Raw genomic sequence first — 25672 nt, 5'->3', positions numbered from 1 at the left:
GCCGACAACGATCAGCAATACCCTTGGCAACTCTGTCCCAAAATCCAGTCCATCGGTTCGTCTTTTCCTTGCCTCGTATTTCTTCGGCAGTTCTTTTGTTCTTCAGTTCTTCGGTTCTTCGAGAGTCAGGAAGCCTGCCTACTCTGTAACCCGTCGCGATACTTCAGGATATGAATGCGACCTCAGAGAATCCGGCTCCCTGACAATCCTATCGAACAAAGTCTCGTATTTGCCTCGTCATGACTTGCTCCTTCGAAGTATACAATCTCTGGTCGCTGCAGTCGCTCAAGATGCGTCACCCTCGGGCAGTGAATAATCAAGGGGCAGCCCGCGTGATACACCGAGATGCTCAGTTGAGGCTCTTTATATCATTCGTCACGTCCCTCGTTCCTGTTATTAGCTGGCCAGCTCTCTGCTCTGTGGATGGGCTTCCCTCGACCCTCCTCGAGCGGCGGCACCTCTTCTGTACCGTCCCGCTTCTTGTCCACAAATCCTTGCTCTTGTGGAACACACTCACACTCGTCATTTCCCCTGGCCCTCGTCCGGCAGTTCTTCTCTAATCTGAGCCTTAGCGGCGGCTTGGCATATATATTCCGGAAGCACAGACTATGACGATCTGCACTCGGAGCTGAAAGAATCATCCAGATGCTTGCTATGCCCCATGTCATGTCGTGTCGAAGGGTCTGCAGACACCGGGGTGACCTGCCTGCTCCCGTGCTCCCCAGCAACTCTCTTGTCTCTCCACACGTGTCACCAAAACATTTTCTTCGCCTGCAGCATGGCCCACAAAAGGACCTCTCTTCCTCGCACGAAGGCCGTTCTGCGAGACTGTCACGGGTCTGTCTGTTCATCTTTTGTCTTCCAAGCGAACGGGTCTGGGAGCCCACTTCAGTAGACCATGGCCACAGCGGAGAAGGTGACCCATGACGAGGTCGTTTCTCGCCAGACACGGCTCGTAAATCTCATCAAGACGTGTCGAGACCTAGCAAAGGACTTGGGCTCACTGGCAGCCAGCCTAAACACCGCACCCGTGACTCTTTCGGCCCTGGCCAAGGAGTGCCGGACCGTTACCAGTGTACTGAACCGTTTTAAGCTCTTCTGCTCTACTTACTCCGTGGCGATACAGGCCGATGCGAGACTACTAGACGACTTCCACCATGGTCCCATCAGGGAGCTTCTTGTTGCCACATCCGAACTTCAAGTGTCCGTCCAGCGGCTCCGTCCAACCGACGCCACGGGCGATTCGTCGCAGCTCATCATCGTCTGGAACGAGGGCTCGCTGAAACTGCTCCTACAGCAACTCGGCGCCAACCGGTCTTCCCTGGAATTTCTCGTCAACTGTGCCGTCACGTAAGCGACATGAAATCCATGCCCTCTTGAGAACCCTCAGAACTAAAGCTGAAGCCGCAATCACGTAGTCGGCTAGATGCCGTCAAGGAAACGAGCACACCTCGAACATCCATCGCCTCCAGCACTGTCACCCTGGTCGATCCTGGCTCGCCGTGTCTATCGCCCACGTCGATAGCCCCCCGTTCCGCCGTCTTCCGAGTCTGCGACTACCCCGGCGTTCGCTCCGCCTTGGGGGGACTGCGACCCGATCCGGACATCACCTACACGCCTAGTGCAAAGCTCAGTGGCCAACTTCACGAAGCCATCGACCGAGGAGATGAAGCCACTGTTCTGAGCCTTCTTTTGCGGCGCGTCGACCCCAACGCCCCTCGCCCTGGCTCTACCACGACACCCCTGACCAGGGCTTTTGACAGGGGGAGCTCGTCGATTGCCACCTTTCTCGCCATTGCCGGTGCTAATCTCCACCCCCACGATAGCAATGGTGAAAACGCATTGATCAGAGGCGTCAAATCATCCTTCCCCGATACCTTCATCGCATTGTTATGTGAACTAGGAGCTTGTATCGATGCAGTCGACGCCTCGGGCTCATCCGCCCTGCATCATGCCGCAGGCTCTAAGAAGGAGGACGACACCATATCGATACTCATCCACGCCGGTGCTGACATCAACATGCGAGATCACGCCGGTCGAACGCCCTTGATCGTGGCCGTCGAGAAAGCGAGTATGAGAGCCGTCGACGTCCTCACCGAGTATGAAGCAGACATGGAGGTACGGCTGCCCAACCGGGGGACGGCACTCCACATCGCCGTGGCGAAGGGACAGTATATGCTGGCCGAAAAGCTCGCTGACCGCGGTGCCCGTATCGACAGCCGGATAAGGGACCACACCACCTTGACGCTAGCCATCTCGACCGCCTCGTCCGAGATCGCCGCCATGCTCATCGAAGCAGGCGCCGATGTCGACGTGACGGCCACCAATGGCACCACGCCTCTCCTGGCCGCAACGGCCATCGGCGACGCACACGTCACCGAGCTGCTCCTCGCGCAGGGTGCGCGCGTAGATGTGGCGAATAGCCAAGGTTACTACCCGATCCACATGGCGGCACACAAGAACAAAGTCGAAATCCTGCAGCTCCTCATCGGGGCCGGTTCTCCCATCGACTCGGTCACCCAACGAAACGAGACGCCCCTGTCCATCGCCGTGGAATTCGGCTACCCGCGAGTCGTGCAGCATCTCATCCAGGCCGGCGCGAACCTCGACGAGCCACCCCCCGGCCGCAGCCGCGCCATTTTCGCCGCGCTCAAGTCGCGCAACATCGACGTGTGCCTCACGCTGGTCCGCGGCGGCGCCGACTGCACTTCGCCCATGGACGAATCCCGCACCGTCACCCCGATCCACCTCGCCGCCGAGCTGGGCCTCGACGCCGTCGTGGCCGCCATGATCGCCGCGGGCGCCAACATGGAAGCCACCACCTGGCAGGGCTACACGCCGCTCTACGCCGCCACGGAGAACGGGCACCCCTCAACGGTGCGGCTCCTCCTCAAGCGCGGCGCCAGCGTCCGCGCGCGCTCCGCGTCGGGCGGGAACGTCCTCTTCGTGGCGACCAGGCACCCGGCCATCCTGAAGCGACTCATCGGCCTGCGCATCGACGTCAACGAGCGGGACCACTACGGCGCCTCGCCGCTGCACTACGCCGCGCTCTGGGGCCATGCCGCTGGTGCCAAGGTTCTGTTGCAGAAGGGGGCCAAGTTGACGCATGCCAATTCGGTGTTTGAGACCATGGCGGATTTCAGGGAGGGGACCACGTACAGACAGGGTACGCCCGCTGGGTTGGCCAGGCAGAAGGGACATGTGCAAATTTCCAAGATGATTGATCGATGGAAAGTCAAGGGTTGAAAGCCGTTTCTCATTCGGTATGGCGGCGTCGGTTTGGGAGTCTGTGCAACATGGGTAACTCGGGTCGTTCGTTAGAACGGAGTTTGGGGCTACATTTTTGAAGGGTGTCCAAGCATTATATTTTTATATACGTCCTTACGAACTTATCCCAAAACAACATCTAATCCAAGTCATTTACGATTTTCCCTATCCTATCCCGTTTTACTTTTTCTTTTTTCTATTCCGTCTACTTCCCCCGACCCCCAAGGTTGGCCAACGCTTCGACCTGTTCCGGTGCCAGCCCGCAAGTAGGCAGCGTGCGCTGCCCCGCGGCAGGCGGCGCAGGCAGGAAGCCAATGGCGACAAGATAGGCGAGATACATGCCGATGGCGTCAATGTCCACAACGTTGTCTTCCAGAGGATCGCGACCCGCCGGCGCGGCGTCCCCCTCGTACGCACGAAGCACGGCGGCGGCGTTGGCGTCGTCCAGCTCGGGGGCTATCGAGTCGGCCGGCAGATTCCCCGTGACATGGTGGAAGAGCGGCAGGAGGGCGAGCTCCTCGTTGGACTCGTCGGCGACGTACTCCCGGAGCTTGGACGACCAGTCCTCGTACGGGACCTGCGGGACGGGGTAGCCGTAGGTTTCGAGGGCGCCGATCCAGTCGTTGAGGGTCAGACGCGGGTGGCTCGTGACCTGCACGACGCCGAGGGGATCCGTGGGCGGGTGCAGCGCGGCGGCGACGACAATGCGGCTGACCTGGGTGACGGGGACCTGGTTGACCGTGTTGGTGATGTCGGGGCGGGCTTGGACCTGGAGACATCCCTTCCATAGACGCACGAGGTAGTCGTCGGTCACGGAGATGCCCGAGGCCGGGTCGCCCATGATGTAGCCTGGGCGGACCACGGCACCGACGAGGCCGCGGCGGCCGGCTTCGCGGACCACGGCTTCACTCGCCCACTTGGACTGGCCGTAGCCCGTCCCCAGACCCTTGCGCGTGCCGGACAGGTCGTCCGACTCGAGCACGCCGCGGCCGCCGGCGGCGATGCTCTCCTGCGAGAGCTTGACGTAGTGGTCATTGTCTAATGTGGAGGTGGAGCTCACAAAGGCCAGCCTCTTTGGCCTCCCCTGTGTGCACAGGCCGATGCAGTCCATGGTGCTGATGACGTTTGCGTTGCGCATGCTGGAGTAGGGCAGCATCCAGTTCACCTGAGCGCCGTTGTGGATGATGGCATCGGCCTCGTTCGCGACGCGATCCCAGTCGGATGGAGATAGGCCGAGCCTGGGCTTGGAGATGTCGCCCACGACGGCTTGCAGTCGGGGGCGCCAGTCGTCGGACCAGAGACCGTAGGCCTTGGTGGCAGCTTCGATGCGGGCCAGGCCGGACGCGGCGTCTTGTGAGCGCACGTGGGTGATGACACGGAGGTTGCGGCTGAGGAGCTCGCGGACGATGTAGGAGCCCAGGAAGCCGGTGGCGCCAGTCAGGAACACCGTCTCGGGAGCGGGAGCGCCAGGGCCTGTTGGTGCGGTGGGAATGGATTCGGGGAGCTGCGACATGAGATCATCGGCATCAGCGGCATAGGCCTCGTCCTGGGCGGCCGGGTCGTAGCCCGATGCGATGCCGGCGTCGAGGCGCAAGCCGGTGGGATCTTGGGCGCGATCGATTTCGGCGGCGAAGGCTTCCAGGGTCTGTGATTGGAAAATGGCGCTCATGGGGACGTCGGTTTCCTTCCATGTCTGCCTCACCCTGAAGAGCATGCGCTGGGCCAGGATGGAGTGGCCGCCCTCCTCGAAGAAGTTGGACTTGGGGACGAACATGCGGGCGGTTCGGTTCGGCAGGACCTCGGCCCAGATGCCGGCGACCTTTTTCTGGGTCTCGGTGAGAGAGGCGAGGGCCGAAGATGATCTAGAGGCGCGCCTGTGGAGGGTGGCCAGGTCGGTTTCCGAGGGGAAGGGGAGGGCGGGCTTGTCGATTTTACCGTTGGGGTCTGGGGGTGGTTAGTTGGGGGAATGAAAGGAGGGACAAAAGCAGAGCAACAGGCAGAAGAAGACCAGTGGAAGAACGTACTCAGCGGCATTCGCATCAGGGGGATAAACATGGTGGGAATGGCGTAGTGAGGGACCTTGGTTTTGAGAAAGGTCTTGCAGTCTTCCGATAGGGACTTGAACCTCCTCAACATGGCGGCCATGGACTCGTCCGAGGTGTCTGTCATGGCGACGGAGGCGTCTCCCCCGGCGAGATGGCTGAACCAGCGCTTGGCCTCGGGGACGATGTAGCTCACCAAGGTGGGCTCCTCGTCCTTGTCTCTCCTGGTCATGGTGATGTTCTCGCGAATGAAGGGATGTTTCGACAAGTGGGCGTCGATTTCGCCCAGCTCGATGCGGAAGCCGCGCACCTTGACCTGGTTGTCGATGCGGCCGGTGCACTCGACGGTGCCGTCGGGGCGGAAGCGGCCCAGGTCGCCGGTCCGGTAGATGCGGTCGCGGGGCCCCTTGTAGAATTGGCGCCAGGGTTCCGAAGAGGTGGCACTGGCGTTGTTGGCCTTGTCCTGGTCGATCCATTTGGCCGGGTCGACGAACCAGCTGGTGAGGAACTTGGACTCGTTCAGCTTGCGGCTCACGTCGTCGTTCCCGAGATAACCCTCGGCGAGACCGGCGGCGCGGAGGAACAACTCGCCCTGCTCGCCGATATCGCAGACGCGATTTCGGTCATCGCGGTCGACGACGAGAAGCTGCACGTTGAGCATGCCCTGGCCGACGGGGATGACATCGGGCAGGTCGTCGAGGGCGGTGGGTTGGGCGAGCTTGCTAGGAATCTCGAAATACGACACGCTCCTCTGGGTCTCGGTGGTTCCGTACATGTTCACGATGTTGGCGTTGGGGGCTAGGTCTTGTAATCTTCGGCAGTCCTTCTTGGTCAATAGATCGCCGACGAAGAAAGCGTGGTGCAGGGTCGGGAACTCGGTAATGGCACCTCCCACCAGGATCTGACCCATGGCGGGCGTCAAGTGGGTGACGGTGATACGGTTCTCCTTCATCCACTCGGCGAGGATCTCATGAGCGATGCTGTCGCGGGAAGGCACGACGATCTGGGCTCCGAGGAAGAGGGGCGTGAAGATATCTCGCTGGGAGTTGTCAGCAGGGACGAAAGGAAGTGGTCGATGGGATGAGGGACGAAACGCACCTGGATTGGGTCATGGGCAATGCCGGAAAGCATGGTGAACCTGTCGCGCTCAGACAGGCCAAACCTCTCGGCCATCCAAGGGGTATAATAGGTGAGGGAGAAATGACGACCTTGGACGCCCTTGGGGCGACCCTCTGATCCGCTCGTAAAGCTGAGGGTGGGGATGGAGTCGGGCCCTACGACGACGCCTGGTGACGAGGCCTTGAGCTTCTCAAACTCGGCGAGGCACTCCTGGCCATCGACGAGCCCGCCTTGCAGTTGGCCATCGTCCAGGAGTCGTAGGCCGGGGACTTCGGCCTTGATGGACAAGCTCGACTTGATAAACTCAGCAACGGAATCGGACATCTTGCCACTCTCCTCGGTGGCGCGGCTGATGTGGACGAGAAACCGGGGGCCGGCGACCTCGAGGAGAATCTTCTGGCGGTCTGGCGGATACTGGGGGTCCAGGACGCTGACGGTTGCACCGGCCTTGAGAGCTCCCATGTAGGCCACCACCAGCTCAACACTTGACACGGGGTTCAGAGTGTTAGTCGGACCTGACAGGCAGAGGAGAGAGTGTGTGTGAGAGAGTGACTCACCCACGGTAGGCATAGATCATCACGACATCACCCCTCTCGCATCCGTGGGCGATGAAATAATGGGCTAGATGATTGGAAGCTTCGTTGATCTGCTGATATGTGAAGACGCGCTCGGGGGTGCGGTATCCCTTGGTCTCGACGACGCATGGTCGATCGGGATGAGCCTGGGCATTGGCGGCGAAGACGTCGTGGATGGCTAGTAAGAGTCAGAGCCTCGCCTCTCGACACCCCGAAAACTTACTACAAGCGCAATGAAGGGTAAGAAAAGGGAACGGATGCCATCTCACCTCCACGGAACTCGCCCCAATGCAAGTCTGCCGTGGGATCGGGGATCACGGCCATGGTGGATGAAGAAAAATCAAAGTCCCTCGCAGAAGGAATGAGGCGGCTTTTGTTTGGTCTTGGGGATAGTCTATTCGTGTTGACGCGGGTTCGAGAGGACCATCGTAATCCTTATTGAGTCCTCGGTAAAAGTGATGATTCTGGAGGATTTCGTGTCATCGGTGACTGGTGACTGTGACTCTTTGGATCAAGACGTTTCGATTCTGAACCCTCGGCCTATGGGACCCCTAGGGCCCAAGGTCCGATCACGGCCATGGTGGGGTGTCAAATTACATCAATCGAGTGGGGAATTGACTTTTTTAAGGTTGGGTCAAATTCTGTGCCAAAGCGGAGCCCTCGGCTACTGCACTACGACAAGTACCTACAACGTTATGACGTAAGAATCTTAGTAATAAATCCCGGTCGAGGTACACTACGAAGTACATATGTACATGCGTCTTATCACCGACGACATCCTATCCCTATCCTCTCAACTTGTTTTACACTTACACAATGCTCGTTCCAACCAACCTTTTTGCTCAAAGACAAGGCAAACTTTAGCCAAGGTGTGCATGTGCGGTCTGGAATGTCGTTTGTGGTTTGCCAAACTATGCCGTTGAAGTTGGACAGACTCTTACGGCAGACCAGACTGGCAGACACTGTTGAAGTGAAGCCTGGCTATGATTTATTGGAAATATATAGATCTCGATTCACCTCAGAAGGTCGAAGAGTATCTTCTCACAGCCGTCCAGCAATATTTGTCTTGTCCTGGATCAATACTTATACTTGGATGTACGAATCTATGACAAGTTAAAGGACCAGGCTCGTATAGCCTGTACGATCCCAAGACCATTGCGGCCAGTTCCGTTACTAAGGTTCCAAAGATGATGGACGGGTCTCTCAGAGGAACTGCGTACCTAATTGTTCATGGGTACCCTTGTCATACGTCTTTGGTCTGGAACTGGCATATTGCTCCCGCATATTAGTCTTTACAGCTTGAGAACATCAACGTTAACCACGACCAGCTACACTTATACCAAGACAGCTGTTAAGTTCCCGGACTGCACCTATATCCTACCTATTATTCTTCAACATGGGTGCTGTCCAGGAGAGTATCCATGACTATAAATATATGGCCACCAGCTCTCTAAGCAGACCGGAAACTAAACACTTGTTGTAACATCAACATCAGTTCCCACCACTGCGGGAGCATCCCTTACTTTATGCTACAGCTTACTATTCGCATCAACATCAACAACAAATAGTACGAACACTGGACAGCTAGTACGACACATCTATCCCTTCTTCCGTTAGGCACAAACTTACATGCAGCCATGGGAGATAGGAAGAACCCGAATCGTCCTCTAGACGAGCAGGCCCAACAAACCGCCAGCTCTTCCGAGACGGAAAAACAGCCCACTAGACTCACCAACCGGCAACAGCATGTCTATCCAAGCGAAGAAGAAGTCGCCGAACGCGTCCGCATTCAACGCGAGATTGCGTCGTGGAAACCCCCCAAGCACCTGATGCGAATGGTTGTCCGCAAGAAAGTCGGCGGGGCCATCTCGTCCGTCGTCACCTCGGGCATTTCATCCCTGGTGAACCGGTCAAAGTCGGCCGAGGGAGAAGCAACGACATCTGGGGCGCAGGGTTCCAGCGGCACCGACGCCGACGAATCGTCCGAGGAGAAACAAAACTCGGACGGGCAGCAAGACGCAGAGACGGACGGCTGGGTCACTATCCCTGAGCAGTAGGATCACTCCTGGGATATGATTCCTGGCGATTCGTCGCGCTTTTTGCCCGAGGCGGAGATGCCTACTACGGAGGAGCAGATGATGGAGATTATCGACAATGTCCATGCGACTATTGCTCGACGTGTTGACAATATCACCAATTTGCGCCGCTGGACCAGGGGTCGCATGTTTGAGGGTTAATGGTAGAGATGGTTTCTCAACAACACGAGAGATGTGTCCAGGCTGATGCTGTCTGTGGTGCGTGGGAGAAAATATTCAGGGGCAACAAGATTCAGGGGCTTTATGATAGACTGTACTTTTTGGATGATACAAAGAACTACTGACAGGCTTACTACTGATAGATGTAGATGAATTTTGGATATTTGTCTCAAAGCAATTGAGATGACTGAATAAATGAGGATGAAGGGAATTACTATATTTTATAAAGCCCTGAACTGAACGACCTGTGATTTCCGTGATTCCCATGTCAAGTCTATGAAATTCATACTCCATGTCCTACTTAACGTTATATTATAGCCTGTATATCTTAACTGCGTACTACCTGCTTATGCTCGTCTTGATATGAAGAATATAAGCCACGACAAACCTATACAAAGCCCAAAGTTCAAACACCCTTCTTCCTGCCTTGATATCCATGTCCAAGACAAAACTCAAAAGGAAGGGTCCGAGATATGAAAGCATGTGAAGTTGAGCCAAATGTATTGTAGTTCCTTCTTGGACGCCGTCCTTTGAGTCCTGAGTCCTGATTCCTAAAACTGCATGTCCATCACTTCCCTTCAAACAGAAAACAGCATCGCTTCCCTTGATTCTGCTATCTGTCTTTGCGTGAACAAGTAGGCGAGATACCATTAAACCAGTCTCCCCAGTCATAGACCATGCGTGTCTAGTTTGCTCTCCCCTTGCTTTGCCTCACAGACAACAGTTTCATACATCTTGTTCCTTTGGTAAGCTAAAGAATCCGCCGGGTGGTCTCCTACTTGGTCAACTCCCTGTATGATATGGAACATAACAGACGAGTTAGAACAACAGGCTCGATAGAATGCCTGGCCCTTACAAGGTCACTTGGCATACCACGCCTACTAGAACGGCTTCATTCAACTATGCCAACAGGCTTGCGGTTCTCAATGCGTCTCCGGTGAGAAATTACAGCCCTCTTACGGCCCCATCAAGACCCGCACTGGCATTGCTCATATCATTCTTTATTCTTCTATTTCACTATTCACCAACCTCCCGGGGCTATCAAAATTTTCTTGGCTCCTATCCTATCCATCAGACTACCCTCTTTTTCTTCAGAGAAAACAATCTGTCAAAAAGAGACAAAGGCTGTTCCTCTCTCTCCCTCTCCCCATCTCTTCCTCATCCTCTTCCTCTTCCCACAGCATATCACACCTGCCTGTCACGAAACCGAAATGAATAAATTCTCTATTAACACGGCGGGGATGGCCCAGTTTGGCCAAAGAATCCTGAGATCCAATTCTAGAGACTACATCGGGTTCGAGTACCACCTCTGGGTGAGGGATGCCCCCAAGCTCCTATCCCTCTCCCACCGCTACGACACCGAGCCTGGCACCGATCCGATCCAGCGTCTCTTCGACGAGCTGCCTTCCATTTATGAAGACCACAATCCATCCAAGTCTGCCCATGTCCAGAACAAGCAGCAGCCTCCCCTTACCACGAGCCACGTCGACCGCCCAGACGCCAACCGCACCGGCTTGGCAGCCTACGATGCGGCCTTTGTCCGCGCCCTCTGGCCCTTGGCCAACTCGGGCCTCACCAGGGTTCTGCTCACGTCCAGCGACAAACAGGCCGAGACCCTCTGGTGGGCCGCCCGCCAAAGCTTCGCCCTCTGGGACGTGGAATCCCCCGATGAGATCCGCTACAACTCCATCCGCAACACCTTCATGCAGCACCTCGCCGGCCTCATGGACGACCTGTTCCCGCACCACCGAGATGCCATGGGACTTCGAGATGTCATGAGTTTCTTGAGGGAGAAGAGGACCAGCTGGATCTACTACTGCTGGTGGATCTCCATCGGTCGCCCGGACAAACTCAGCCCCTTCCCCGAGCTTCGTCGGGATGATGACTTCGGAAACACCCAACTCGCAGACCTCCTCTGCTGGGACAAGTGCGTCGTCTGCGGTTCAATGTACTCGAAAGAAGGTGAAGACGCAGACAAAAAGAAGAGAGCAGCTCACTTGTACTGTTCTGGCTGCGTCATCGTCGGCAACCCGCACTACTACCACCTCAAGCGCCGCTACTGCAGCGGCGCCTGTCGCCGCCTGGATCTCGAGGACCATTTCCCGCGCTGTCGGCAGCAAAAGACCTTCCTCCACGGCGTCTGCCTCCTCGAGAGCCTGGCGCGCAGGTACGGGGAGGCTACCTTCACCGGTACCGTTGCCAGCCATTCCGCCGCCCTGTTCGACGACATGCCCGAGTCGGCCCCGTGCACGCTCCGCCGTGCGAGTGAGTCCCACGCCGTCTTCCCTTGCATCTTTGCCAAAGCACACTGGACCGGCGAGTCGGTCTTTCTCGATCCAGTGAAGCGTGGTGAAGTGCTTGGGGAGGCCGGTGGAGCGAGCCATGCGATGCTGGCATGGGACGCTGGCGAGCATATTTACATCCACCTACGGCCGCTGATTCTGGACATTTTTAAAGGTGAGATGAGAGTTGACACTGTTTCTTTTCCGTTCCATTTCTTTCTTGTCTTCTTTTTTCTTTTTTTTTTTTCTCTCTCCTTTTTTCCCCTTTTCCCCCCACCCCCTTTTTTCAGGGGGTAAAAAAAGGGGCACAAAAAGAAGGAACCCAGCCCTGGCTAATATCATTGTCTCCCCCAGATCACTGCGACAAGATTATAGAACTCAATGTTTATGTCCGCAACGCCGAATCAATCTCCTTTCTCGGCGACGACTTGTACCGCGAGGACAACAGCGTATCGACGAACAAAGGAAAGAACCCCATGTTCTGGCCTCACCAAGTGCTGTACTGCCGCCTGCGCGACACAGGTGCCGAGTTTGTCATCGACCTCCGCTCCCTCATCTTCGGCTGGCGCACCACCGTGCTGCCCTTTGACGTCTTCTCCGCCACGCGCCTCGCCGCCATGGCCGGCCGCAGCGTCTCCCTCTTCGACGAGTCGGCCACCGACATGGTCTACGTCCCATACTACTACGTCGCCGTCCACATGGCCCGCACGACCGTCCTGATAGCAGGCTTGATCGCGGCGCGAGACCGCCTCAGAACCTCGCGGCGCATCCACCCGGACAACCTCGCCAAGCTCACCAGCTCGCTGGGCGGATTCCTCGGCATGCGCGATGCCCGGTGGCAGGCCGTCGCCGTCGACGTGGCCGACGCCGCGGGGGAAACCTTCGAGAGCATCGCCGACGAGGTGCGCGAGACCCGCAAGCACCGCCAGTACCTCTGGATGCCCACGAACCCCTACAGCCACGAATACCGCGTGGGCGTGACCAACTCGGACGACCAGCTGGAGCTGTACACGCGCGTGTGGATGTCGCGAAAGGGCCACCGCAGGGACATTGGCGGGATCCGGAGCGGACCCATGAAGCCTAAAAACCCGCTGTGGAACGAAATGATGCCGGGACCCCGCCAGGGCCGAGATGCCCGGGAGGTCTCCGCCTGTTGGCTCAACCGCCTGCTCCGCCTCTTCGACGCGAACAGCCCAGTGTCCGATCCGCCTCCCGCCATCGACGTCGTGGCCGTCCTCGGCGATATGGCCAGGGCGTTTGAGATTGAAGGCGCGGCCATTCCCCTGGCCGAGAAGTTCTTCTATCAAGACATCTACGAAGGGTGGCAGAATACCGTCGCAGAGCTGGAACGGAATGCCTTCCATGGGGAACAGGTACTGGTTGAACAAGTCGGGGAGTTGGTCGACGAGGCCACCGGCGATGAAGATCCGGACACGGTCACTTTCCGAAATTCCAAGGGCAAGCTCATCGTATTTCGAAGATTCCCCATGTGACCGTGTCCCCCGTGCGGCACAGAGAGTCCCGGTCACCGCGTTCCTCTGCAACCACTCGAGTCTCATACTTTGGGGTTATAGGTTGGCAGCGTAAGTAGGCAGGGGAGGAAAGGCGAGGGATGTCGAGAATATGGTGCGGCAGGACGGCTCAACTTGGATCACGCAAGATTGCAATACTCTGTCTGTGGACAACGACAAAGGTTAAAAATAATTAAAAGGCAAGGAAAAGTTGAGAAAACCTAAAGAAACCAGTCTCGAACCGTCCCAAGCCATGTCATCGTCAAAGCCAGTCTCACCCATTCGTTTTAGTTTCGTCAAAGAGGCAAAAATCTCAACTTTCATGCGTCCCCTGATTCCGCGAGTTGCTCCATCCGTCGGCCTGCCTCCTTCTTTTCCTGATGCCTCCGAGGCCGAATTACAGGTCAGCACGCATCTTCTCCTCCGCCTCCTTGGTCTTCTGCTGCGCAACCTGGGCGCCCAGGCCAAACTGTTCGACGACCCAGTTCCACGTATTCTTCAGGGGCTCGCTGATCCTGGCGAGAATGGTCTCGGAGGGCGTCGAAGTGCCGTACTTGAAGAAGGTGTAGTGCTTGCGAGCGGCGGCGCGAAGCTCGTTGGTGGTAGAGCCCTGAGGAGCGGGGATGCCGTAGCTGTCGAGATAGCTCTTGAGCTCGCTGTCGCTCCACGTGTCAAAGACGTTGTCCTTGGCCGCCTGCGTGGCCTGGGCGAGGTAGCTGGTGAGGGATGCGTACTGGGCGCCTCCGGCTGCGGACGCCGAGGCGTACCCAGACTGGGCGGCGCTGACGAGCTCATCACGGGTGGCATCCTTCTTCTCGGCAAGCTTCTTTGCCGTCTCATCTCCATGCTTAACGAGGTAAGCCCTCAGATTCTCGAGGGTCATGTCATCGTAGATCCAGGCATTCCCGCCCGAAGCAGCCCTGTGGGCATTCTTCCGAACCAGAGCGCGGAGCTCATCCGACTTGGAGCCCTGCGGAACAGGGACGCCACGCGCATCGAGGAAATTCTTGAGCCGGCTCTCACTCCAGCTGCTGACGGCCTGGTTGAAAGCGTCCTGGGCGGCGAGAGATGCCTTATCCGTGGCGCGAGCATATTCGTTGCCAGCGCTCGACGTGGCGGCACCAAAGGCATCGGTGGCCTTCTTCGGAATATTGTCGTGCAGGAAATCGGCACGGTGCTTACGAACCAGGGCACGAAGCTCGTTGAGTCTGGTACCCTGGGGAACTGTCGAAGGGAGAGGAAAATCATCAGCTGCACTGCAGAAACGAGAGGAAATCACAAATCACGCCAACTTACCAGGGATACCGTTCTTGTCAGCGAAATCCTTGAGCTGAGATTCGCCCCAGGCGTCAATGATTTGGTCGGTCAAGGTGGCATACGCCTGAGCAGCACTGGCGGAGGCGCTAGCGGTTTGATCTCGGGCTTTTAGATAGGCAAGACGCGAGTTCCGCCGAACCGAGGCAACCAGACGGTCACGCTATAAGCAGGTGCATTAGTGATGGTGGACGGCGGGAATCGTGGGAGGTCTAAGGGCGACTCGGCCTACCGTGGTGGGTTGCGGAGCGGGGATACCGTGAGTGTCAAGCCACTCCTTGAGATCGGATTCTGTTGGTGGTTAGCAGGCCATGTCAATCTCTCCCGATAGCGGAGTTGGGAGACAAGGGGACGGATCAACACGAACCAGACCAAGTCTCGTACAGCCAGTCTCCGGGGTAGGAAATGGCACCGTTCATTTTTCGAGCGATAGTTTCGTAATTGGAGCGGATCGTCTGGAGAAGGGTATCACGCTTCCGCGGTTGGGGAACTGAAGGACGTTAGCTAACTTGGCGTTGCCTCTAGAGTACGAGAACCCAAATCCTAGGGACACCAGGTCATGGCCACGACGGTGAGAAAGGTGGGAGTCAACGGCTCAAGGGAAGACATACCGGGAATGCCATGCTTATCACAGAAAGCCTTGAGTTCGCTGTCGGTCCAGGTGTCGAAGATCCAATCCTTCACGCTCCCCCAAGCCTCCTGGGCCTGGTCGGTCGTCTCGTACCAGGAGGACTGGACCTGGGAAATGAGAGAATCCGTGGCAGATTCGGTGCCTTTCTGGGCCTCGATGCCCTTGGACTTGAGGTAGGACTGGAGTTTCTCCGTGTCCCACGAGTGGTAAGGAGAAACGGCATAGTTATCCCAGTTTTTCTCAATGAGCTTCTCGAGGTCCTTCCTGTCGGCCGGGGTAGGATAGGGAATATCATGGTCGGAAAGCCACCGCTCGAGTTCCGTCTCGTGCCATTTATTGTAGGCTGGAGAGCGGACGTCAGTGCCTATGGTCCCCAATGTCCCATGTTAAGACGAGAGTCGAGAGAAGAGACGGCGGAAGGTTCCTCATGACGTACCGGATTTACCGAACCAGCTACTGGCGAGGACACCTTGGGTAGCAAGTGCCGCCGCCAAGACGGTGGGTAGAAGCCTCATTTTCGCAGGGTCGTCTTCTCTAGGGATGATGGTCAAAGCGGAGGGTAATCACACAGCGAGGTGAGATGAAGAGTCGTCGAGACGACGAAAGAGCAGAGGAGGGATATTAAATTCAAAGACCGTTCTGTTTCAGTCGTCCAGAGTAGAGATCGGTCTCGCTGGATATTGTGTATGAGTGTAACCCAGGATGTGCGTGAGGATGAAAGGGATGTAAATTGCCAGGTGTGGTTGAAGGGAAAGGATTCCCAGCTTTTTACAGGGGAGGAAGTAGAAAGAATCAGGCAGACTGTACGGAAGGAGGGTATCGACGTCAGACTTTCAAGTGAAGAAGGGACGGGGGAGTCGAGTTGCTGACGGGTCGCGGAACGAAGGTCAAGGTACCCAGTGGGGAGGGATATTATACGGGTGTTTACCAGAAGCCATGCGTCACTCAAGGTGTCGATACTTGGACACCAGGTGATGGGCAATTACGTAGTGAATCAATCACGTCACCGTTTTGGAGAGCAGTTGACAACGAACACGGACAGCCAGTAGACGTAGCGTATGAAGTACTAAGTACGACTACACCGTAACTTCGTAGTGACCGTACCTGCACTCTCTAGCGTATTCGTACATCTCCGTTAGCTTCATCGAGATATATACCTAGGTAGGTAGGTATGAAGTAGCTACCTACGTAAGGTACTTACTTTCCGGTCAAGAACTGGCTGCGCAACACAAATCCAATCAAGCTGTGTTATCAGATTACCTAGGTAGTCTTGGACATCGCCCTGAACGCACGGAAGCTCCCCAGTCCTGATCCCTCGTCGTCGTATTCAAATGAGCTTCAAGACTTCTAGTAGGTACTTGGGGATACCAGGTCCGCGAATTTGTATGCGAGGCAAATTGAATTACATTCCAGCATCGATGTTGAGAGTGGATGGGTAGGCGTCAAGCTTTTCTCCACGGCGGTCATGGAGCTCCATGACAGCTACCCGTCGTTAGCGTGACGTAGATGGAACAAGATGATGTCACACCACGCACCATACCATAAACGGATATGGCTGATGTAAGCAGATGCGGATCAGATGGTCCGTTCACCGAGACGACAACTACTATGTTTTCGGTGAAGCAGGCAACATCACACCTCTCAACAGCACTCATAAGATTGTCACGTTTCACACAATGATGGCCAAAGACCCAAGAAATTCGTCACAAGATGCTTATATTGCAAGGAAAATATATACGGCGCAACTTGCCAACGAAATATATCCCCTTCGGCCAAAAGGTGGACGGATTGCCAGGAAGCTACCCCCTCTCAAAGCCCATGAGAGGACAGCCAATCCACCATTTACCCCATCAAAACCCATGAGTGTTGCAGCATGCCAGTGGTGTTTTGCCGAGAATCATGCATGAAGATCTCGCGTGTCGAGCGGTCGTGCTACCCGAGGTCCGTATTCGTCCAGCCACGCGTTCGCGTTCCTTTCGCGCGCCGGGGAAACGAGTCGTCGTCGTTGCTTAGTTGGTGCCAGCGGGCTGGAGGCAGAGGAGAGCCTGGCCGAGCTATTTTTCAGGGTACCAACGGTCAACAAGTGTGACAAGACAGAGAACCAGGCACCACGTCCCAGGAAGAAAACTCACAACGGGGACGGCACAGCAGCGGGGACGCTTGCCGACGTCGGCGCAAATGTCCTGGAAGTCCTCGGCGCTCTGAGGAACGGCGCTGGGGCTGGTGCAGTCGAGGTTGACCAGGCCGAGGACGTCGGTGGCGCAGCACTGGGCGTTGCCGTAGGCGGTGACGGGGCAGGCGTTGTAGTCGGAGGAGGAGGAGCCCTGGTTGTCGTGGGGAAGAGCCATGGCGAGGCTGGCGGTGAGGGTGGCGACGATGGCGATGAACTTCATTTTTGCGGTGGGGGTTGGGGTGGTTTTGGCTTTTTTTGGATAAAAAAGGGGGCTTTGGGATATGGAGAGAAGTATTTGGCTTGAGTGGGCTGGGATGCTGATGAGATGAGAGGAGAGAATAGGACCATGGGGAGGGAAATGCCTCTCTTTTATAGACTTTTGGGGAGTCGTTTTTGGCCCTTTCTCGGTCTCTGCCTCCCACGAAGGCATCAAGGTCTGCATTCTCCCTCGCAAACTTCCTTTTTCCCCCAGCCCAGTCGATGACACGATGTGCATTGTTCCACCCTGGCGTTCGGCCCAGAAGTGGAGGGGGCATTGTCGATCTCGAAGCTCGATCTCCCTGGGAATGGGGATGAGACGATGTCTCGGGGGATGCCAGCATACGTACGTACACTCCACTTCCCTATCCCGAGCGTGGCTCTCCCGACCTCCTACAACGCATGTACTGACTTGTTGAGACGGGTGGAGTTCGCAGATGGTCAGCCATCAACGTCGAGACGCAGACCGTTGAGACATTGAGCGGCTAATGTGGTTGTAGTCTAGCCAGGGCAGCCAGCCGGGCAGGGTTTCCACATGCTATACAACTCAAGGTGAAGCTGCATGGAGATGATACCCTGCAATGCGGTAAAGCAAACGTGCAGCGGCTCGGCCTCCCTCCTCCCCTCTCTCTTCCTTTTTCTCAAAGTCACTCAGGTCCACGTTGTGCGTCCACGACCAACGGTTCGCCCCCGGATTCTCTGGCGCCAGGCTGTAGCCTCGACCGGTCAGACGTCGTCCTTTAGAGCTCCTGCTTCTGGTAAGAGGAAAGAAAGATATCCCTGGCCGGGAAATCCAAAAGTGGTAAGGGGATACTGCAGAGTGACGACAACACGAGAGACCCAAACGGTGGCATTTGTCCCGGATTGGACATGCGAGCTGAACCGGACAGTCCCATTCTACCTAGCTCCACGGCCTGTTGCTGCCAACCCGAGTATCTCTCATCCTTCGTCCATCGGGTCGTGATGTTGTGTTACGACGAATGACCAATCCCGACAGTCTGGGGCACGGGTATATGGGTCTCAGACTCTCAGTAATTGGGGTGAATACGAAGTACATGTGAGACTCTCGTACCAGTTACCTTATGGACGGTAGGTAGGTACCTATGATATGCAAGGGGGACGGCAGACGTAAAGCCATTAGGTACGTTGTATACAACCATTCTCACTGCAGGATTTGGCATCGTGGGCCCTGGTTGTCAATACTACCTTCCCAGGCCAAGTGGGCTTGCTGAGCTACCCGGGAAAAAGATATGTCGACGTACGTCGTAAGTAGACCTACTCGAGCCCCGTTATCTCTCTTCAGCTTGGCCATCGGAAGGAAGGGGGTGTTCAGTTCAGCGACCACATCTATACTCAACCACCATCACCGCAGCGTCGACGAGATGTTCCCCGTCGTGTTCCCAATAAAAAGGAATTTATCGAGTCTTCCGGCAATACAGTCCATACTTTGTTGCTTATTCGTACATACATTACATGCATTCCTCTCGTATTCATCGCCTTCCGAGACAAATAATCCCAATACACTAGTTCCAAGTACATAGACCGACTTCCCCCGCCTCTCCCACCCCATCCATCGTCCCGTCTCACCACTGCCGGTCCATGGTTCCAGTGGCCTAGAGCATTGCCGACCGCTGGGCTGGCCGTTATTTTGGCCGGCCCTCGAACGGGGCGGCAAAGGGAAACCTCCCGTCTCCGCCATTGCGCATTCATGCAGCGAAGAGGGCTGGATGGCAATGGGTGGTATTGGACGGCATAGGACGGGAATTTCCGGCCCATCACCCGTTGGACCGTGGACGTCGGGACCAGCCTTGCCTCGCCCTCCCCGTACCGGCTTCTTGGAGATTGTACAACGTAGTGTAGGTACAGCGTTGTACAGTACTCAGTACTTTGTTCACACGGGAGTTGGGATGGTCCAAACAGGGATCCGACCTGCGGGTACCGGTACTTCAAACAAAAGCCACCCAAGGCCTTCGCGCATGCCATTTCTCTGTTACCTTGGTAGGTACCTAGTGTAAGTCTGTCCAGGCGCTCGACGTCGGATCGGGTAACACGACGCATAAAAGTGTGGGGATGCACCCAATCAATGTTTTCAATGTTTCAGCCACATTGCCATCGTGTCAACGAGCGGAAAACATTCTGGCTAGTTAGGTCGGGACGATAATAAACGCTCCTGGTCGAGGGGCAGGCTGGCAGCCCGTTACCTGGACTCCATATGCAGCATGTACAGAGGTACAACGACTCCCCCCTGTCACCGGTTTAACGCATCGCGATCGTACTATGTAATCTTGGCCCTCGGGTAGCTGCAGCCCAGCCCCAGGGGAGGGGAAAAAGAAGGTGCGGAAAGGTGGGGGAAAAAGCCAGGAAGATCCGTTAGCTCTCGCGGCGGCGGGAGGGAGGAGCCGGATGGAGGGCAAGTACACCATCTTTTCTACCCGCCTCCTCAGTACTGCATACATCCGAATACATTTCCTCCGATTCCGATAGCTCAACGATAGATCCGGAGGCGATGGCCCAGAGATTAAAACCTGTTTAGGCATACAAACAGGAATCCAGACCAAGCGTGTCTGCATGCCCACCTCCCCGGAGATGCAGTGGATTTCCCAGCTGCAGACCTCGCCAAGCGCCAGCCAGGACAGTCGGTCAGCCATCCTTTTCAGGTACGTAGTGATGATAAGCATCGAAAGAATGAGACATGTGGAGAGGAGAAGAAATGCTGCGTTCAATAGCACTGAGCACCGAGGAGGAGCAGGCGTCTTAGGACCGCGTTCTCTCCACGTTCCGCTCGTGTCTTATCCCTTGGAAACCACCCAGCAAAAGCAACAATGGCTCGGTTCCTGGCCCAATAACTAGAGAGAAATCGTCCCAATATTCCGTACCTGGCATCATTAAGGGGTGTCCCACGCGAATATGGGTGAGACTGGAGTGAGTGTGGTTGAGATTCACCGCATATCCTGCCATGACACCCACCCACACCCCCATGGTCGACTATACGCAAACTCGCTTCTGTATTCGTACCCATCAAACAGAGATCGACATTTCTTTTCCCAATGCTGCAAATGGTAAAATTGCCTACCTCTGCTGGGGGCCAGCCTCAAATCCAATGCAAACGCCATGGCCCCATGTCATCCTGCCGCCCTGCGTCTGTCTGTGCGAGACGTGTATGGAGGATTGCTCGCCAGCCCCGGCATGAAAGTAACCACTGATCTGCCATGCAACCCAACCTCAGGAGCCCACCCTTGTCTCGATCGCCGTCGCCCCATGCTTTTTATTTGTGAATGAGTGATGCGATATCGGTCTGGTGCTGGTGAACCTCATCTAAGAATCAAGGACCGAGAGTGATTTTCCGCCATCCACCTTCCTTCATGGTCAGGTCGCCGACTTCCTGCTGCTGTCGGCTAGCATCTCGCGCATCGGCTGCACTCTCTGACCTGGGGGAATCTGGGACACCCTCGGAGCACACACACGTCACCTACCTCTGACGTCAGTGTGATATTCCGCCGCCCCTTTATGCATCGTCCGGACATATACCAAAGTCCGACTGGCGGGAGGGAGAGGGATGGAAGATGGAATGGGTGGAAATGTCCTCACTTGCAGGGCTACAGGGCAACAACGCCAACTATCATGTCGTTGGCTGCGAATCGTCTGGCGAACCAGACAACTACGCGAGCCGTCCTGTCTGTCTGCATCGATATCGGAACCAGAGGCTCCATGGTTCATCGACCACCGCGCCTGTCAGACGTCCATAATGTTTCTGGCTGTCAAATATCAGTTGACCCCCTACGGTCCAAATCTCCATTCATTCACGAACATCACCTTTCAGAGAATCGAGGGAGACATTGCACAGGAAAAACCATAGTGGTAACAAGTCCAGAATGCTTTGACTTCCCTACTACTTCCCCTCTTCCTATTCCTCATCGCGGGAGCGCAACTGGAACCGGTCATTGTAATTGTACAGGTGTGGTCTATTTTGCCGCTGGGTTCTCTATGCAGTCCGATTCCAAAACCCAGAAACAAAAATGCGGACTGAAAACTTGTCTGGTTTTCCCCCCATCGCCTTTCCCTTGGTGGTATTCGAACTGGGTTAAGCGTAGAAATTGACGGTCTGGGCAAACGGTCAGCGACGGAAAAGCAGAGGGGACAGGGACAGGATAGGGACAGGGGCAAAAAGGAAGAAAAACAAAAGCAAGGAAAAGGAGACTGACATCTTTCTTCTTGGCCTGTACTTCGGCAATGGCATCGACGTAATGTTCGTGGCCAATCTCCTCCTTGCCGCTCCGTAGCGCGATCATGCCGGCCTCTACGCAGACGGCCTTGAGCATGGCTCCGCCAAACTCGTCCGTACTCCGGGCTAGCTCGCCCCAGTTGACGCCTGCGGCGACGCGCATCTTGCGCGAGTGGATCTTGAGGATCTGCGCCCGCGCCTCCTCGTTGGGCAGCGGGAACTCAATCTTGCGGTCGAGGCGCCCGGACCGGAGAAGCGCCGGGTCGAGCACGTCCACGCGGTTGGTGGCCGCCAGCACCTTGATGCGGTCGTCCGACGCGAACCCGTCGAGCTGGTTGAGGAGCTCCAACATGGTCCGCTGTACTTCTCGGTCACCGCTCTTCTCGCTGTCGAACCGCTTCGTGCCCACCGCGTCGAGTTCGTCGATGAAAATGATCGCCGGCGCCTTCTCCTTGGCCAGCGCGAAGCAATCCCGCACGAGCTTGGCGCCGTCACCGATGAACATCTGCACAAGCTGGGGGCCCGCGAGCTTCAGGAACGTGGCGTCGGTTTGGGCAGCGCAAGCTCGAGCCAGAAGTGTCTTGCCAGTACCGGGAGGACCGTACATCAGCGCGCCTAAAAGAGAGAAAAAGATATGAATTAGAAAAGACGTGCCAAACAGAACAAAACACAACCAGGGGGAGCATATACCCTTGGGAGCTTTGATGCCAATCTTCTTGAACCGCTCCGCCTCCTTCATGGGCCAGACGATGGCTTCGACCAGTTCCTCAATCTGCTTGTCCAGACCACCCACGTCCGTGTACTTCTCCGTGGGCTTCTCATCGACTTCCATAGCCTTCACTCGGCTGTCGTATTCAGCAGGGAGAGTGTCGAGGATGAGGTATGAGTCCTTGTTCACGCCAATCAAGTCCCCGGGCTTCAGGTTGGCCGGGTCCACGAGACCGATGAGGGGGAGGAAGATGGTTTGCCGTGTGGACGTCTTGATCACTGCCGACTTGCCTACCCGGGTGGCATCCAAGTCGATGTTGGCACCTTCTTCGGACGATTCTGCGGTTGGGTCCAGGTCAAGCAGCTCGACCACATTGCCGACGAGATACGGTAGTTGCCTAGAAAAGAGAGCACTTAGCCAGCTGGATACTTTCTACAAGCCGTACAATAATAAAAAGGGAAAATAAAGCGTAGGAAATTGATGAAGAGTGCCACTCACCGGTTGTTGGCAATCTTCTCCTTATTGTCCTTGATCTTTTCACCCATGGTGGCCTTCTCGTGCGAGAGATGCTGTAGCTCGCTCCTCATGATGCGCGAATCATTCTCTAGCAAGCGTTTGCGCGTTAAAATGTCCTGCGTACTGAGGCTGAGAATCTCCTCGTCAAGGATGTCATCGGCCTGAGCTTCGGCATCCTTCATTTCGGCATCGCCGTCGGCGCCATCAGCCGTCGCCTTGCCATCCTTGTTCTTGTCGCCCTCATCCTTCTTCTTTTCATCCTGGTCCCGGTTGTTGTTGTTGTTGTTGTTGAGATCGTCGAGGTCTTCAAGGCTCGACATGGTGATGGTGTTGTGGCGAGAGGCTGAGGAAATGTGACTGCCGCACTGGCGCGGGAAGTGATGGAAAAGGTTGACGGTTGCAGATAGGGATCTACGACGTAGACGACTCGAATAGAAACGACGCGTTTGACCGAGGGTGGTGGTGTCGACCGCAGGGTTGAGGTGTCAAAATAACTGAATGTTGAGATGTATGGTGGGAAGGGAAGCTTGCGAGCTGTGATGCGAGGCTCGAGCTGTTGTCATGCATCCAGGCCAGCTTAATGCTCTGGCGAAGTCGAACAGGCAAGCAATGGTCGCGTAAGCAGCCACTGATGGTCCGTGCACGACAGAGGCTAAGGGATTCCTCTACATACAAATACACTGCTTAAATGCAAACAATATATTCATTTACAAATCATAGTTACCTATCGCGTATATCATACCATTGTGGCCGGCGTTTCGCAGCATGATGCGAAATCCAAAGTGCAAAGACGACGGGACGGGTAGGAATATCGAGGTGAAGTCTCGGAAGTGAAGAACGGAAGAGAAGCTCAAATCAAATATATCTTCCCCCAAAAAGCACCGGCTGGCGACATGCGGCTTTATTATACACAACGGCTATACAGATGCCCAGCGCCGAGCTCAATACCATTACTTTCCTCTCGCATCCACAAGAGACTCACTAATCTCACTGAAAAATGTACCCCATGATGTAGTCCATGCTCCATGCTCTTTACTCGTATTTACTCGTCGTCGAGGAAATTACTTGCTATCCGACCGAAAATAGGAACTTCGAACCTGAAAAGTGAATAGGTCAGACATGCAGTCATAAAAGCACGGAGAGCGAGTCCCGGTTTCCCTTACCTGTCCAACGTATCCGCATCTTGATATGCCCTGAAGGTCAGGTACGCAATGGTAACCAGGTCACCGAGGAAGAAGAACCAGCTTAGGAACCTGGACCACGAGAAGATGAGGTGGATGATTAAGATGGCAGTGAAGAGCAGACTCGACTGCCATGCGTGAAATCTGTGGGACCGCATCAGTTGGCAAACGTCTCTACACTTTTTGTGGACAATATAGCCAGATAGTCAGATGGGAAGAACAGCATAGCCGGGACATACCTCACATAGTCACTATTCCGCTCCATGATCAACAAGAAGATGGCGCCCAAGGGAGGGAAGGCGAGGTATGCGAGACAGGCCTCATAGTCGAGACGGATGCCCAGGCTGGTATCAAACTCGCTCACTCCTTCCCTGTGGGCGTCGGCCGAAGGGTATGCGCCGGGGATGCTGGGCTGCCAGCTGCGTTGGGGCTGGGGATGCTGCAGCGGCGGGGGCGACGCGGTGTGCTGGTAGTTGTACTGGTTGTGGTTTGCGATGGCAGAGGGGGTAAAGGGATTGCGAAAGTCGGCCGAAGGGCGGGGAGAGGCCTGGGGGGAGAGGGCGCGTTCGCGCTCGGGCGGAGAGGATTGGTAGGGCGCGAAGTCCATGGTTCTGTCGTTGCTGTCGTCGCCGCCGGAAGGGACGTGGGGTGTCGGACGCGGACGCTCGATTGGGATTTATATTACACGGTCGTGGGGTATTGCATGATCAAAGGTGATCTCGAACGGAGGTGGGCGTCGATGGAGTGACGACGCCGTGATTTTGCGACGCGAAGATTAGTCGAATGGGCGTATGAAGCGCAGATTGGAAGCGTGATGGTTGTAGGTAATTATGTACGAAGTATTATGGCAATTACTCCGTGGACCTAAAGTGGAAGTACGAAGTACGTCAGATGGTTACGGGCCTGAGCACGGATAGATGTACCTACGAAGTACCTACGTACCGCGTGTCACTTTTGGACGCCAGCTACAGGTTTAGAAGGGATATCCTAAAAAAGAAAAAAAGAAAAAGAAAAAGAAAGAAAAAACAATGCCCCTAACAACTGTCGAGTATTTTGTTCATGCTTTCATAGGCACTCTCTTTGGTTGCTCCCCTTGTGTTATCCAAGTCCATCTTGTTCGAACCGGGCATCCGCAAGGATATCGCCTGGTGTAGCCCTCAGAGAAGGCCAAATTTCAACATCCAGTCAACCAAGCCCAAGTGGTAGAATAGCCACCCCATCCTAGCTTGTGAAGGACCTGGTACTGGCCATCCCTCAGAAAATCGTCTAGGTTGAGAGAATGGTAACCACCTAGCTGATATCGGTGCAGCGGCTCGGCGCCAATACCGCAATGGTATAGCTGTGCTGACATTCGGGAGCTAGAATGACCGAAAATATGGAAAATATTGGACTGGGACCCATTGAAGGTGAAAACGACGTGTTTGATCGGTCCAATGTACAAAGCGACTTGAGGTCCTGACGCATACAATCCTGATCGGATGTCGTGACACATTTCGGGACGGTACTCATATTTTACCTTTCGCCAAGTAAGCCGAGTCTGCCGTTACTTCGGAGGTTATCCCAACAACCGCCACGACGCAGTCACCCGGATCCGGAGATCTTATGGTGGTCACGGGC

The 25672-nt window shown here is 55.7% G+C and overlaps 8 protein-coding genes across 8 annotated transcripts; 3 read left to right on the top strand and 5 right to left on the bottom strand.

The window, feature by feature from the left end:
* Positions 1 to 898: 898 nt before the first annotated feature.
* Positions 899 to 3246, top strand: ACRALDRAFT_2042593 (uncharacterized protein; the record flags this gene model as incomplete). Its single annotated transcript, XM_071021261.1, has 2 exons — positions 899 to 1340; positions 1526 to 3246. The coding sequence occupies 2 exons, from the start codon at positions 899 to 901 to the stop codon at positions 3244 to 3246; spliced, it is 2163 nt and encodes a 720-aa protein (XP_070875503.1).
* Positions 3190 to 7502, bottom strand: ACRALDRAFT_1042487 (uncharacterized protein). Its single transcript, XM_071015265.1, has 5 exons — positions 7273 to 7502; positions 6986 to 7181; positions 6408 to 6912; positions 5292 to 6348; positions 3190 to 5211 (listed from the first exon to the last, which is right to left on the bottom strand). Exons 1-5 carry the CDS (start codon positions 7325 to 7327, stop codon positions 3473 to 3475), a joined length of 3552 nt encoding a protein of 1183 aa, XP_070875502.1. The 5' UTR covers positions 7328 to 7502; the 3' UTR covers positions 3190 to 3472.
* A 1138-nt stretch (positions 7503 to 8640) lies between these two features.
* ACRALDRAFT_1070489 (uncharacterized protein) lies at positions 8641 to 9060 on the top strand (the record flags this gene model as incomplete). Its single annotated transcript, XM_071017773.1, has 1 exon — positions 8641 to 9060. One exon carries the CDS (start codon positions 8641 to 8643, stop codon positions 9058 to 9060), a length of 420 nt encoding a protein of 139 aa, XP_070875501.1.
* A 1409-nt stretch (positions 9061 to 10469) lies between these two features.
* On the top strand, positions 10470 to 13033 carry ACRALDRAFT_1081682 (uncharacterized protein; the record flags this gene model as incomplete). Its single annotated transcript, XM_071019192.1, has 2 exons — positions 10470 to 11715; positions 11916 to 13033. The coding sequence occupies 2 exons, from the start codon at positions 10470 to 10472 to the stop codon at positions 13031 to 13033; spliced, it is 2364 nt and encodes a 787-aa protein (XP_070875500.1).
* Positions 13034 to 13183: 150 nt separating this feature from the next.
* On the bottom strand, positions 13184 to 15864 carry ACRALDRAFT_1063592 (uncharacterized protein). Its single transcript, XM_071016821.1, has 6 exons — positions 15433 to 15864; positions 14977 to 15339; positions 14733 to 14855; positions 14598 to 14656; positions 14348 to 14528; positions 13184 to 14275 (listed from the first exon to the last, which is right to left on the bottom strand). The coding sequence occupies exons 1-6, from the start codon at positions 15509 to 15511 to the stop codon at positions 13449 to 13451; spliced, it is 1632 nt and encodes a 543-aa protein (XP_070875499.1). The 5' UTR covers positions 15512 to 15864; the 3' UTR covers positions 13184 to 13448.
* Positions 15865 to 17005: 1141 nt separating this feature from the next.
* On the bottom strand, positions 17006 to 17389 carry ACRALDRAFT_2105212 (uncharacterized protein; the record flags this gene model as incomplete). Its single annotated transcript, XM_071023232.1, has 2 exons — positions 17006 to 17050; positions 17129 to 17389. The coding sequence occupies 2 exons, from the start codon at positions 17387 to 17389 to the stop codon at positions 17006 to 17008; spliced, it is 306 nt and encodes a 101-aa protein (XP_070875498.1).
* Positions 17390 to 21180: 3791 nt separating this feature from the next.
* ACRALDRAFT_1050266 (uncharacterized protein) lies at positions 21181 to 23443 on the bottom strand. Its single transcript, XM_071015631.1, has 4 exons — positions 22857 to 23443; positions 22340 to 22755; positions 21630 to 22264; positions 21181 to 21529 (listed from the first exon to the last, which is right to left on the bottom strand). The coding sequence occupies exons 1-4, from the start codon at positions 23192 to 23194 to the stop codon at positions 21509 to 21511; spliced, it is 1410 nt and encodes a 469-aa protein (XP_070875497.1). The 5' UTR covers positions 23195 to 23443; the 3' UTR covers positions 21181 to 21508.
* Positions 23444 to 23570: 127 nt separating this feature from the next.
* ACRALDRAFT_1093627 (uncharacterized protein) lies at positions 23571 to 24909 on the bottom strand. The gene is made up of 3 exons (XM_071019684.1): positions 24295 to 24909; positions 24038 to 24199; positions 23571 to 23971 (listed from the first exon to the last, which is right to left on the bottom strand). Exons 1-3 carry the CDS (start codon positions 24660 to 24662, stop codon positions 23917 to 23919), a joined length of 585 nt encoding a protein of 194 aa, XP_070875496.1. The 5' UTR covers positions 24663 to 24909; the 3' UTR covers positions 23571 to 23916.
* Between the last annotated feature and the right edge of the window lie 763 nt (positions 24910 to 25672).

The sequence above is a fragment of the Sodiomyces alcalophilus genome (genome assembly GCF_042370955.1).
Source record: "Sodiomyces alcalophilus JCM 7366 unplaced genomic scaffold ACRALscaffold_4, whole genome shotgun sequence".
Classification (NCBI taxonomy): domain Eukaryota; kingdom Fungi; phylum Ascomycota; class Sordariomycetes; order Glomerellales; family Plectosphaerellaceae; genus Sodiomyces; species Sodiomyces alcalophilus.
Note: the sequence above shows the minus strand (reverse complement) of the source record. Positions and strands in the feature narration are given on the sequence as shown.

Coding starts and splice junctions, on each gene's coding strand:
- ACRALDRAFT_1042487 (XM_071015265.1), bottom strand. CDS start 7,327: ATGGCCGTGATCCCCGATCCCACGGCAGACTTGCATTGGGGCGAGTTC. Junction 6,349..6,407: donor TTGCCCATGACCCAATCCAG/GTGCGTTTCGTC, acceptor GACAACTCCCAG/CGAGATATCTTCACGCCCCT. Junction 5,212..5,291: donor CCTGATGCGAATGCCGCTGA/GTACGTTCTTCC, acceptor AACCACCCCCAG/ACCCCAACGGTAAAATCGAC.
- ACRALDRAFT_1063592 (XM_071016821.1), bottom strand. CDS start 15,511: ATGAGGCTTCTACCCACCGTCTTGGCGGCGGCACTTGCTACCCAAGGT. Junction 14,657..14,732: donor GCTGTACGAGACTTGGTCTG/GTTCGTGTTGAT, acceptor AACCACCAACAG/AATCCGATCTCAAGGAGTGG. Junction 14,529..14,597: donor CCGCTCCGCAACCCACCACG/GTAGGCCGAGTC, acceptor ACCTGCTTATAG/CGTGACCGTCTGGTTGCCTC.
- ACRALDRAFT_1050266 (XM_071015631.1), bottom strand. CDS start 23,194: ATGTCGAGCCTTGAAGACCTCGACGATCTCAACAACAACAACAACAAC. Junction 22,756..22,856: donor GAGAAGATTGCCAACAACCG/GTGAGTGGCACT, acceptor TCTCTTTTCTAG/GCAACTACCGTATCTCGTCG. Junction 22,265..22,339: donor TGGCATCAAAGCTCCCAAGG/GTATATGCTCCC, acceptor TCTCTCTTTTAG/GCGCGCTGATGTACGGTCCT.
- ACRALDRAFT_1093627 (XM_071019684.1), bottom strand. CDS start 24,662: ATGGACTTCGCGCCCTACCAATCCTCTCCGCCCGAGCGCGAACGCGCC. Junction 24,200..24,294: donor CGGAATAGTGACTATGTGAG/GTATGTCCCGGC, acceptor GCGGTCCCACAG/ATTTCACGCATGGCAGTCGA. Junction 23,972..24,037: donor GATGCGGATACGTTGGACAG/GTAAGGGAAACC, acceptor TTCACTTTTCAG/GTTCGAAGTTCCTATTTTCG.